The 13,034-nt window shown below is 37.3% G+C and overlaps 1 protein-coding gene across 2 annotated transcripts in view; it reads left to right on the top strand.

Moving 5' to 3' along the window:
• Positions 1 to 13,034, top strand: part of ADAMTS6 (ADAM metallopeptidase with thrombospondin type 1 motif 6) — a 163,893-nt gene that overhangs the window by 134,218 nt on the left and 16,641 nt on the right. For both annotated transcript variants that reach the window (XM_064438399.1, XM_064438400.1), the window contains exons 21-22: positions 5,364 to 5,493; positions 9,028 to 9,232. In XM_064438399.1, coding sequence (XP_064294469.1) covers positions 5,364 to 5,493; positions 9,028 to 9,232 — 335 coding nt within the window. The remainder of the gene's footprint in view (positions 1 to 5,363; positions 5,494 to 9,027; positions 9,233 to 13,034) is intronic.

Here is a 13,034-nt window from a genome sequence, read left to right as displayed (position 1 = left end):
TCCTACTATGTTTTTCTTTCATGGCCTCAGATGAATTATGAAACTGTCTTTAGACAAATAAAACATACTTGTCCTCATCAAGGAAAATATAAGTTTGGCTCTGTGATGAACATCTTGTGATCTGATGAGTGAGCTCAGAAAGTATGTCTGGGTTAACCAGCATGCACTAGTTCTAGTGATGCAGGATTCACTATGTATTGGTACTGGCATCTTTATAATTAACTGTTGCAATCGCAAACCACAGTTTTTGGGATTGCTTTTAAAAATAGATATAGCATTTACATGCCTGCAATTTTAATTTAAGAATAAAATGTGCTCCATGTAATTTAAAATTGGGCTGCTGAAAGTCATGCAGACTATTTGTGAACTGAAATCTGCAAAACATCTCAGTTCTCTGGAGATTATGGTCACTAAACCACTGCAGTTTTGTTTTCTATTAGAGTTGCATTGACCAGTCATGAGGACATTTTATGTCTTTTATTATAAACTATAAATCTGTAGATTTGAAAGCAGAGTGTTTCAGTCTAACTGCTTGTAATTATTCCCCCAAGAGTTTAAATGAACTTCTTTAGCTGTCCTTTTTAGATTATTTTAAGAGAGACCATATACTCAGAGAAGAGGTGGTAATTCTTGTCTTACAATTAGAATCTGAATTTTGATGCTGAGATTTTTTCAGTAACACTGTACTTAGACAGTAATGATGTAAAGTTTACCTACTGTGTGGCAAGATGCTGCAGAACATTTTAAAACTGGATTAATATATCTCCTGGCATGGTTTAAAGATTGTTCACTGTGTGAGTGAATAATGGTGAATACTGCCTTATGGGTGATATGCTACCTGACCAACATTCAATAAAAAACACGTCTCAATTTTTTCTGAAAACAGAACAATGGTACTTTGTGTTCATAGTACTTCAGAATACTTTCTTATTACATATCTCCTCAGAAATGAATTTACTGAGGCTGCCAACTTTTAGCCAAAGCCTAGAAGGAAATGGTATGGGTGAGAATGGATGCATCATTAAAATACTTAGTTCTGAACTGTGTATAAATTATTATTTTAAAGCAATTATATTTGAGGGAGATATAATTAAAAATGCAATATTCAGCCTATTTTATCAGCCACCAAGCTTATATCAGCTTGTCATAGAAAGGATAAATGATTATTCGTCAGTTGGATGAACATAAATTCTATGTCACTAGCATTGCTGTTTGGCTAGACCTTTTAAGTACTATTTCTTGTCATGGTGAAGTTTGAATAGAAAATTGCAAGAGAAATACTCCTGCTCAGGTTGTCAGATCTGATTTTAGTTACTCTCATCTGTCAGCAGTGTTTGCGTAGGTTATAGAATTTAAAGTGAATCATCTTCTCACAGCTTCTCAAATATTTAGATTTTTCACTTACTTGTCAAGAACCAAAGGAAGAGATTATAAAGGAGAGCCCAATCTCATAAACATTTTTCTCTCTTTTTCATGCTGCAATCGATATGTCTTTGTCTACTAAAATAGTACTAACAAGGTAGAGACTGAAGAAAATAATCTTCTACTCTGTGTGTGTACATATATACAAAAATATATAACAGCATTGAACTACTGACTGATTCAAAGTTTTGAAGAAAAGTATAGAGATCTAGAAATAAGTGACTAATGGGGCAGAGTGTAACATGATAGGTCATGCTTGACTAGCCCCATATCTTTTAATATATAACTAGTTTTCTAGGCCAAGGAAATGTAGTAGATTCATTGATCTAGACTTTGTTACAGCTTTTGTTGTCACCTACACTTAAAAAAGAATTAGAAAATATTAGTAGACAATGCATGCTTAAAATCTAAATTACTGGGCCAAAAGGCAGTGAGCCTAGTGGGCTTCTTAAAGACCTTTCACATGACTCTTGAGACTTCAGTTTCTCTTGTCTCGATGGCAGCATGAAAAGTAGAAAAGCTCTGATGAAATTTGCTGACAGTGCAGCACTCGGAGACATGAGGAAGACTGGGTTATGTTGTAATCATGATAAAGGCAGATTTGATTTTAGGATGTATTTATTAACAAGTGTTAATGACACTGGATAGGGCACTAGCAAAATCTATTGAGTACTGGGCACAGTTTGTATTGGCTGTAATAAATTCAGCTGTGAGCAGATGCACAGAAGGGCTCTGAGGTTGACCAAAGGAATAGTGTATCTAAAGACACAGAGACTGCAGGAGTCGACTTGGTTTTAGTAGTCACAGGTGTGAAATTCAGAGAAGAAAAATGTATCCGGGCTTAAAGTGGAGCTTGATCAGTTAATGAAAGGGATTACACAGAATGGTTCCCAGGAATAGAAGGGTATTGCTTCTAGTGGTATGTTCCCAGTTCCTGTGTTCCAAGGTTATTTAATTGCCCTTATAGTGCAAGATCTCTCTGGATTTCAGCTTTATATAATTTCATGTAATTGAAAGAATAAGTGCTGAGGATCCTATAAATGGAACATCTTAATGTGAAGCCCTCAAATCTTTGATACCTGATGAATGAATATCTGGAGAGAATATCTGTATGTTAACACAATCAGCCAACAGCTGTGGAGTGGAGCTCCAGTACTTCTGGAGCTACTACTAGTGGGAGTAGTAGGAGTACTACTACTGAGTGTGGAGCCATGTACTTCAGGCCTTTGAGGGTCGCCCTGTTTTAACAATTTGGGTTGTTTCTCAATTCCAACTGGACCTACCTATCTAGCAAAATTATTTTTTTCCAACAAGTACAGTACATAAATTGAAAACTAGCAAAAAAATGGAGGTTGAATACTGTTCACAAATGATATTTTCTTTTTAGCTTGTTCATGTAGATTTGTGTATGTAGGATACACTTGGAAAACAGTCTGGCAGACTTCTGCACTGTTTAGTGGTACCTTCTGTTGTCTAATGTGGCAACCAGATACATGTGGAAAAAATAGCAAATGGAAGAAGCTGATTTATTTACCTGGCTCACCTATAAGATATATGTCTCATATTGATCGGTATCTTTTTTAATTAATAAAGCTTACTTTAACATGATTGTGGTGTTTAGGGATAACCTGAGATGTCAGACATGTGTGAATTGATTTACAACCTGATTTAAAGTGCCTGCTTTGTGAAGGTTATGTGTAGCTTTTGTTATGTGATTTTGAGGTGAGGTGAGGAGGCAGGTGATTTTGGGCATTGATACAAAGTTTTTACCTGTTAAACAGGCATCCTCTAAGAAACAGTATGTTGAGTGATGAATCTAACTCCTCTCCTGCTTGTCAGGAACATGAACATTAGAGTTGAGGGCCCATGGAACATTTTTATGTACTTAGGATCCAGACCATTGGGTTTTCCTGAGAGTATTTGAATTAACAAGCCTGGTTTTACATGAGAGATAATACCCATATTTTGCAGGATGCCATGGCAGTTGTCTATCAAATAGCAATTCCTTATTGCAGAGTGAAGAGATACCAGCTGGGAGTACATCTTCAGAAGAGTACTCTTAACTGTGTGCCACGGAAAGTTGAGGAATCTAAGAGGGCAGGAAAAGGGAAGATTTTTTTAATAAGTATTCTGGGCCACGGTGCAGCCAGGGATGCAAGATTCATGGGGCCCATGGCAGGAAGACAAGTAAAGGGCTTAAATCTGTAACCAGAAAATAAGACATTCATCTAGCACAGGCAGGTAGGATTTTAATCCTTGCTTTCAAGATAGTTTAGACATTTTACATCAGACTGTATTTGAATAAAAACTAGAAATAATCTACAGACTAGAAACCACAGTCTTGCCACTTCAGCTAAATCAGCCACTAAGTCACAGACGTTATGGTGTGCTCACGGGAATTAGGAATACCCTCAGGGTGAGAAGGGATCATACCTACTCCTGCATCTGTAGCCTCACGGAGCTGTGCATGCCATCCTCAAGACTCATGAAAAAGGAGCTTACCATTTTTCCCCATGCCCTTTGCACATAATGTCATGAAGACGTTTCACATCCCTCTGTGTGTAGACTGGGAGACTTCTGTTCATAGCCAAGCAAGATGCTTTGTGGGCCAGACCTCAGGCATCTCAAGGCCAGGTTTGACTCTCTGGAATGAAATACCTGAATTCTCTATAGGTCACATTTTAGGAACCAAAGTAGGAGATTTGATTCTTACCTGTATTGAGTAACAAAAGAAACAACTGCAAGGTAAGTTGTTTAGTGTGTTTAAAATGAGCAAAAGGACTACAAATATTTGGGGAAAGAAATCCTATGGTTTTCATGGGATGTTTAGTGTCTGAAAAACATATTTATATAATTAATTTTATTACTGCACGTCTACCTCCTATAAAAAGCATGTCTTAAAATGAAGAGAGGGCTTTAAAGTTGGCAGATACTTGAAGCCAGGATGTTTTAATCCCTATTTAATTGTATACATTTCACATTTTGGAAAATGTTCAATAACTGCTTCTGTTTTTAGGAAGGGTTCAGGGCTTTCTGCAATTTTTATCATACAACTAATCCTCTTATTTCAGTATTACAACTACTCATGTTCAATAAGAACAGCATATGAATTGCAGATCCAGTCTTTTTATGCTAGCAAACATACAGATCGTTCTAACAAGAGAGGAGGCCATGTGTACTACTCTTCACAGCAATACTCTGAGCTGCGCTGTTGTCATATCAAAGGTTCATTAATGCCTTTCTTTAGACCCTGTTTATAAAAATCATAAAATCTGCTTAATACACCAGCTTAGAATGTTGCCTTGGCAGTGCTATGTCATTACGTTTTGGGAATAATAATCAACTCTAAACTTCCCTTTTGATGGTTAACATTGAAAGAGGAGCTGGGAGTGCCAGACAAAATGAGTATTCACAGCGACAGACTGTATCTTTCAGAATGAATAATACTTCTATTATTTTAATGAAGAAAATGTTTATAGGATGACATGTATAAAAATGCAACATTCTTTCCCAGTATTTCTGGTTAATTTTAAACCAGAGCACATAAACAATAATCCTGCATCGAAGTGTGACCACATTCTATTTGGTGATGTTTTCTTTGGAAATTGTAGTGTATTTTACTAGGAGTGGAGGGTAGACAGAAAATGGATTTGTGCAATATACAAATAAAAACAATCTGTTAGTAGATCTATAAATATATTCCTTTGTTTTAGAAAACAACAGCAATTTAAAAATCCTCTCTCAGTGGGGTGGCCTGAAATTGAAGGAAAATGAAAGATTTATTTTGGTCAGGGGGCATTCAGTCAGTTGGAATTCACACCCCTGCAATATTCAGCCAATTAAAGTGGATGTTAGGATTAATAATCAATTGGTGAAATACACTTTTACTGAACAAGAAGAGCAAGAATGATTAATTAATGGTGTTTCATTTTATCCAAAAGGTGTGCAGAAACAAGAGGTGGTGTGTAAAAGGTTGGACGACAACTCCATTGTACAAAACAGTTACTGTGACCCTGACAGTAAGCCTCCAGAAAACCAAAGAGCCTGCAACACTGAGCCTTGCCCACCTGAGTAAGTCATTAGTCACTCAGATGTTTTGCATAGAGAGAAAAGTCTCTGTAGTCTATAATAAATCCTGTTGACCAAATGCGTATAAAATTCTGATCTGGTATTAGGGCCCTAACTTACCAAACAAGATATTTGGTTTTGGTTTCTTGGTGATGGTTTCTTCCTCTGAAATCAGTTGAGGAAAATATATACTTAGACATAGAGGAGGCCTGATTTGATTGAGGAACAGTGGTGTTTAAACTACACAAAACAGCTTAGACATTTTAAGTAAAAAGATACTAGCAAAGCAGATTCTTAGGGTGTGTCAGATGTGGTGAATAGTGCTCAGAGTAGAATCGGGCACCATTCTTAAAGCAACAACGACAGAAGAATCTTGAGCTAAGCCTAACTTCGCCATAGATATTTACATTACCTACTAAGTGTTTGCCATATTTTTAAGTATCTTATATTAAAATTTAGGTTTAAGTGTTCATATGAGAAATGGCAAAATAGAAACTGCTTAGTAGACAAACAATTTACTGATAACAGTTTTGTCAAACAACTTTCTTTCCAAGATACTCAGTGTTGTACAGTAATGCTGTGTGCCTTCAGGATTAGGTGACTACTTGGTTACGTCTCTTTAGTTTTATTTTTAAAGATAGCTGTATGCTATATATTGAAAAGGTAATTAAAAACACAGCAGGTCATTTGTTCAAAAATGACATTTGGCAAGGACTTATAGCACAGCTTAATCTTACTACACAAGGTGTTTTAGAAACAGTTGTGATATTTTGCACTAGAAAATAATTTTGGCGTATGTACAACAGCTCCTTATGTTTTGAGACAAATAAAACTTGTGGAGTCAACAGAAGAGATAGAAGAGTTTATTGATTCACAAGCTTTAATTTAAGTTTGGTGATAATCCGTAGCTATGTTTTAAATGGACAAGAAGATCATTAATGCTGATTAAATTGCACAATAGATGTATTGGACAATAAAGAAATACTGTAGGGTCTTTTAAGTATCTCTTAGAAACTGTGAAATTGTAGCGTGAAAGACACTGGGAGAATAGAGCAACGCTATAATGCATTAAAATCCCAACAGGTCTTCATCAAACCGGTTTCTTCCTAGCGTATCAGCTGCTTCCCTGGTGTGGTGACTGGTTGCAGGATGGCAGAGCAATGTCTTCTACACTTATTCCCCCTGTGTGGTGTACTGTAGTCATTTGACATAAACAGAAATGAAGCCATTACACTGTTGTCTCCTTGAGTGTGTTTGAATGTGAATCTGCTGTCTCACAAACACATCTAATGCAGGTCTAAATCATTGTCCCCACAGTCTATGTGTAAATATATGTTTGCCCTGCAAGGATATGCTCTCGGATTCGGTTTGGATAACACTCTTTAGCATGGCTGTAAGTGCACTAACTAAATTCTCACACCATGTACCTGAGAACAGACCTTGGGAAGTGGTGACGTTTGGTCAGTTCCTTTTTACCAAACACATTCCTATCCCTTCCTTTGTGTGGCTTAACTATTAACAAATTAGGACTTGAACAAGTGTTGTCAACATAGTATTCCAAACTAGTTAATTTTTATTTTTGGCACTGACATTATTTAAAAAAGAAAAACAAGGGAAAAAACCCAACCCACAAAGCAAGACACTTCTGGATTCTCCAACCAGTACAGCAGGGATGTTGATGAACGTGATGAAACTCAAGTCATCGAGATTCCGAAAGTGGGTAGTATGTATTAATCAGCATCTGCTTGAATATGTCAGAGCAGTTTAGCCCACATTTGTCTCTGTTCTGATGTTCCCCACAGGGTGAATACAAAGTGCCAAACTCCTAAGGAAGGGTTCTTGATTCCTCATCCTGTAAGCAGTCTAGAAGAAGGCTGTTCAAATAACAGATAGTTACCCAGAGAATTTTGACCCTTTTGGATGGAAGGTTTATCACCCCATAAACCTTACTCTTTGCGCAGAGTGGCCAAATGTTTCCTTTTTTAATTAACAAAATTCTGCTTTTCCTCTGGTGTATACCAAAAGCCATGAAAATGTTACTGTCTCTAACTGAATGCCAGTTGCATTATACTTGATGTCTCTGAACAGCAGCAAAGACTATGTTTGTTTACAATATTTTGTTTGTTATTACAATAAGTAACTCTTAAAGTTCCAGATTTCAACACATGACACAGGTAACTCTCAGGGTTCTATGAATTATGAATAGTACTGTCTTGTCATACAGTATAAACACAAAAGATACCTGAGAATGCATTGGAGCAAATTGTAGTACCAACTAAAAATTAACACTTCAGCCTCTTCAAAGTCCTGAAGAGCTTTTAGTTCTCCCTACCGTGGCAGAAGCATAAGTTTGGTGGTGAAGAATCATGAATTAAGTCTCTTTTGCTGGGAAATTAATGACAGAATATGGCATATTGTTCACATCTCTGCATTGACCTAGGTTCATATTAGCATATATCACACATTCTGTAACACAAGACAGGACAGCAGCACTTTTTTTTGACAGAGGCTTCGGAAAATGACAAATCTTATGAGGCAGCTCCACAGGTACTTCCAGGAACATCCACGCTGACCGACATGCCCGGCATTTTTGGCATGTTGGCAACATGTGATAGCATACTAGACTTCACCTTTATTCTTTGCAAGGATGATTCAGCCGAGTGTATCTAATCAACGAATGAAATATTGAAGAACAAATGTGCTCAACAATGTGAAGAGATATTTCCAGTGAATTGAGCTGCATTAACCATTCATCAGTAGAATAAAAAACAAAAACAACCAAACATTACAGCCAGATTAACAGCTGCTTTAGTCTTTGTGGTAGCATGAAGTAATCTAAATATACTGTACAACTCCTGACTTCTACTATGTACATACAAACTCAGAAGTTCCCTCTAGTAGCTATCGTGCAGTGCTTTAATTTTTAAAAATATTTCTTGAGGTAATTTTTTAATGGGATGAATTCATGTTTTTCTAGTGTAAACATGTATAATAAGAATATTTTGCATTTCAGTATAGCCTTTTATAAAAAAAAATTTAGAAATGTTTCATAATCAGATGAGAATTAACTCTCAGAAAGACCAATTTTGAGATAAAATTATTCTATTTTAATGATACCAGAGAGGCAACCATCTTGGCTTTTAACTTGTGCTGTAACCTACAGCAGTGGTTCCTAAGCATTTCCAGTTGCAGACCACTTTCAGAGAAATAATTTCAGGCAAGTCCAGTACAGATCTACTTAAGTAGCTGCAGTTTTTGTCAGACTCAACACTCCTTTCTAACTACTGTAGCCTAGGCTGGAAATTGCTGCTCTAGAAAAATATGAAGTACTATTATTATTACTATTGGAAGATACGATTGCAGCGAGGCATAAATTAAAATGTTCAGTAAAAAACCCCGTAAGTTTCTACTTTATTTCACTGTGAATACGCGTATTGTTAACAATGATTTAGGTTTAGTAATTTAAACTATTTGGATTCTGGGTTTGTACAATTATCTGAAATGCATTAACTGAGTCTCCTAACTTTTTCTGTCCAGGTGGTTTATAGGGGATTGGTCAGAATGCAGTAAGACCTGTGATGGAGGAGTGCGTTCACGAACGGTTCTGTGTATCAGAAAGATTGGACCTTCTGAGGAGGAGACACTGGACAATACCAACTGTTTAACACACCGGCCTATTGAAAAAGAGCCCTGTAACAATCAGTCCTGTCCGCCACAGTGGGTCGCTTTGGACTGGTCAGAAGTAAGGAAATTTTGCTGTGTTATCTCATTGGTAATAGCGGAGATGAGAACTCTGACCACTGCTTATTAGTACATTTTCTCTTCCTGCCTGCTAAGTAAAGGATTAATAAGAAATTCAAAACCTCATAGATTAGTACCGAAGCAGATTTTTCTGTTTTCTTCCCTTCTGTGTTGTTAGTTCTGTTGTTTTGTCCAACAATTACGACCCCTTTCTATTAATTGTAGTAGAAAAATAGTGAACTACAAACTAGAATAGTAAAGTAGTAAAAAAACTTCAGTGAAACAAAAAAAAAACTTGAATAGACATTTGGTATGAGATAATTGTCTTAAAGAAAGAAGCAATTCCATTGTTTTTTGAAAAGGCAAATAGCTGGACAGTAGAGATGGTGGGTTTACAATATCAGAAGCCAGAATAAACAGCTTTTTTTTTTTTTCTGAAGAAACCATGCTGATGTAAAGCACCACCTTTCTTAGCAACATGCCGCAAGAGGCAGACCTCAAAGTTGGTATTCTCTTGATTAAAGAAAGAACATCTCTCGTTAAGTATGGTGATATCTGTTATAGTATAAGCCAAGCTTATGCTATACCTTCTACTGATTCAAGTATTAAATTTGAAGAATGCGAACCAGTGCAGCTGAAAGGTAAGGTAGATACATCTGAATGGGACTGCATCACATGGAATTCAGAGTGCAAAAATGTTGGTATACTTTTTCAGATCCTTGCTCTCCTGGACTCCCATCTTACCCCAGTTTTTATCTCAAAGTACCTTTTGCAGTACTTATAAGTTATGATTTCCTGAGTTTCCTTGTCTGTGTCCTTGCTGTCAAATGCAGCCGTATCATAAAATTGCTTTCATAAATTGATAAAGCTATGTTTTTAAATGAGTTAATTTGGGGGTTTGTCCCACTGCTTCTTGGAAAACTACTCCTGAACTTCCATCTTTGAATTGCAAGAAGTGTTCTAACGTTCTAGTTCCATGCCAGTTGTCATGGTTTAGCGGCAGCTCAGCCCCACACAGCCGCTCGCTCACTCCTCCACCAGTAGATGGGGGAGAGAATCAGGAGGGTAACGCTCATGGGTTGGGATAAGAACAGTTTAATAATTAAAATTAAAAGAAACAACAACAGAAATGCAATGGAAGAGAACAACGAGAGGTGCAAAACCCTGGGGGAGGGGGGAAGGGAACGAACCACTGAAACAAACCGCACGCGCTGCAGCCGCTCACCGCCCACCAACCCGACGCCGCCCCTGAGCCGCCAACTGCCCCCCCCTTAATATACTGGCCATGGTGTCACATGGTAGGGAATGAACCTGCCATTGGCCAGTCGGGGTCAGCCGCCCCCACCGCTGCCCTGCCCCTCCCAGCCCCCCCCCCCCCGCCACTCAGCAGAGTGCGGGAAGCTGGAAAGGTAGCCGACCCCCACAGTGAGGAGAATTAACCCCTTCTCAGCCAAAACCAGCACACCAGTTTATACCTGTTTGCTTTTGTTATCTGAAACACCCCTTCTTCCTTTCCAGCTATTATTAATCAGAAATTAATTAATCTTGATCACATCCTGCTTTCATGTTTCAGTTTGAAGTATTTTTCAGAATGGATGACTAGATTTAAATATATGCATTATCCCAGAGGAGTTTACACACAGGCCTAGTTCTTTTGTTTCCTGCCTTTACTGAAAATATCCATAACCTACAGTGTATCAGTGTACCATAAATAAGCTGCTTCTGTTCCTCAGTTGATACATATTGATTACATAAAGTCATCTTACACCCTGTTACTATGTCCAGATCTTTATCCTCCTTTTTTCATTTCTTGTGTTTTTTTTGTATTTTTTTAGTTTGGGGTTGTTTTATTTCTTGGAAATGCATGCTCTTGCATGTCATACTGCCAAAATTCACTTCAATTATTAGTGTCTTCATGGTTGTCCAGTTCTTTCTGTAGAGCATACCTCTGCAGCATCAAGGTCAGTCAGTTACCTGTGCTATCTGCTAGTTTCAGTAATTTGAGAAACACTGAATATCTGAAACTACTTTTATATGAACATCATTAAGCAGAGTGGAAAGAAATATGAATGAGATCAGTCCTATGACAGATCCTAGAATGTCTTTGCAGATATCATCTCTCAAATCTTAAACTTTACCCAGTTGTCACCCCCCTTTCAAAATGAAATGACACTATCAGAATACACTGGAATGATCTACCCATGATGTACTCATGATTCATTGTATCCCGTTCTCTGTGTACTTGTTTGCCTTTAAATAGTCTTTCTTTCAAAGTAAATGATAAATCACTGGATAGTATAAAGAAGGTCGATGTGCCTGTAGTTGCACAGATCTCTTCTATCCACAGACACCTTTAGATCCAAAAGTTCTTACAATCTCTGGGAATTCAAAGCATAAAGAAGGGTGCCTACTAGCATCACTCTGAGCACCCATAGAAGTGGTACAGAACAGCTCTTACCCTAATTTGTTAATACAGGTAGTACAGTTCACTGAATCATGGAACAGTTGAGGTTGGAAAGGACCTCTAGAGGTCATCTGGTCCAACGCCCCCTGCTAAAGCAGGGTCACCTAGAGCCAATTACCCAGGACCATGTCCAGACAGCTTTTTAGTATCTCCAAGGATAGAGACTCCATCCACTATTGGTTAATAATAATCTAAGCATTATGTCAGTGCTTAAGTAGTAATATTTGCATGTTAAATTACAGTGCTGTGAGCTGTCATAGAAGCTATTTTTCATCTCTTTACTGTCTGAATTTCACGCTTGTATAATCTCCATCTGTTCTTCTTAGCTGAAGAAACTACTTCTGTAGACAGTTTTTAAATTATTATTATTATTATTGTTATTCTTGTACTTGTTATTTTTCTTTGAACAAAAGAAAAATGTGTCAATTTGCTGTCCTGTTCAACTGGTTTTGTTCTGTGATAAATTATGATTGAAATGCCACTTCAGAAGATTTTTCTTTTATATAAAAGCTCACTAAAATACAGTGTGAACTTCTGAAATTTTTCTGTTTTCATTAATTTATCAGACAGATGCTTTTGCTTATATTCTGAATCTCCCGTTATTTGTATGAGATTTTGTTAATAATCCACTGTCATAAAACAGATAAGTCATTCCCAGACTATACCTCAATCTGTCTCTAGTTTTATTCAGTTTAAGATAATGGATATTTTTTGGAATCCGTTCTATAAAAAGCTGTCAGCTTTGTATCCTGAAACCTGTAGAAAAGTAGTTTCTTTAAGCAACTTTTCTCAGTGTAGATCAGGACCTTAAGAAACCTAGAAATGGCACAGTGAATCTTAAAGTGTGTGTTGTTCTACATGCAGAACAATATTTTTTTACCCCACCATTAGCCAGCATTTCACACGAAGAAGTGGGGCACCAAAACCAAGGCAGAAAAGGTACTAAATGGTCCTTGTCCCTACTTGAAAAGGTACAGTGTATTCCAGCCCTTTTGAAAATGAATCTGACTTAGAGCAGAAGGGAAAGGAGTGAGAAGGAAAGAATGGATGAGTGGGAGGGGATGTTCAGTTGAAGACTTTATCATATTGCATCTGTGGCATTGATGGTTTGTAAGCTCTTTGCATCCATTATCACAGTATTTTATTTCCGATTGGAGTATCTAGACATCATCTCAGTACTAAAAAATAATAGTATCCGTGTGACAAGTTACAAAGCCATAGATACATGTTTTCTCTATACTATTGCCCTTTAGCTACCTCCTCAAGACATTTCTCACAAATCCATCATCCTTAGAGCGATCAACATTGCCACGCTCATTAAGAAGGTTGAATGGCTTTT

The sequence above is a fragment of the Phalacrocorax carbo genome, chromosome Z, assembly GCF_963921805.1.
Source record: "Phalacrocorax carbo chromosome Z, bPhaCar2.1, whole genome shotgun sequence".
NCBI classification, from domain to species: Eukaryota; Metazoa; Chordata; class Aves; order Suliformes; family Phalacrocoracidae; genus Phalacrocorax; species Phalacrocorax carbo.
The sequence above is the reverse complement of the archived record's forward strand: the minus strand, read 5'-3'. Positions and strand labels throughout refer to the sequence as shown.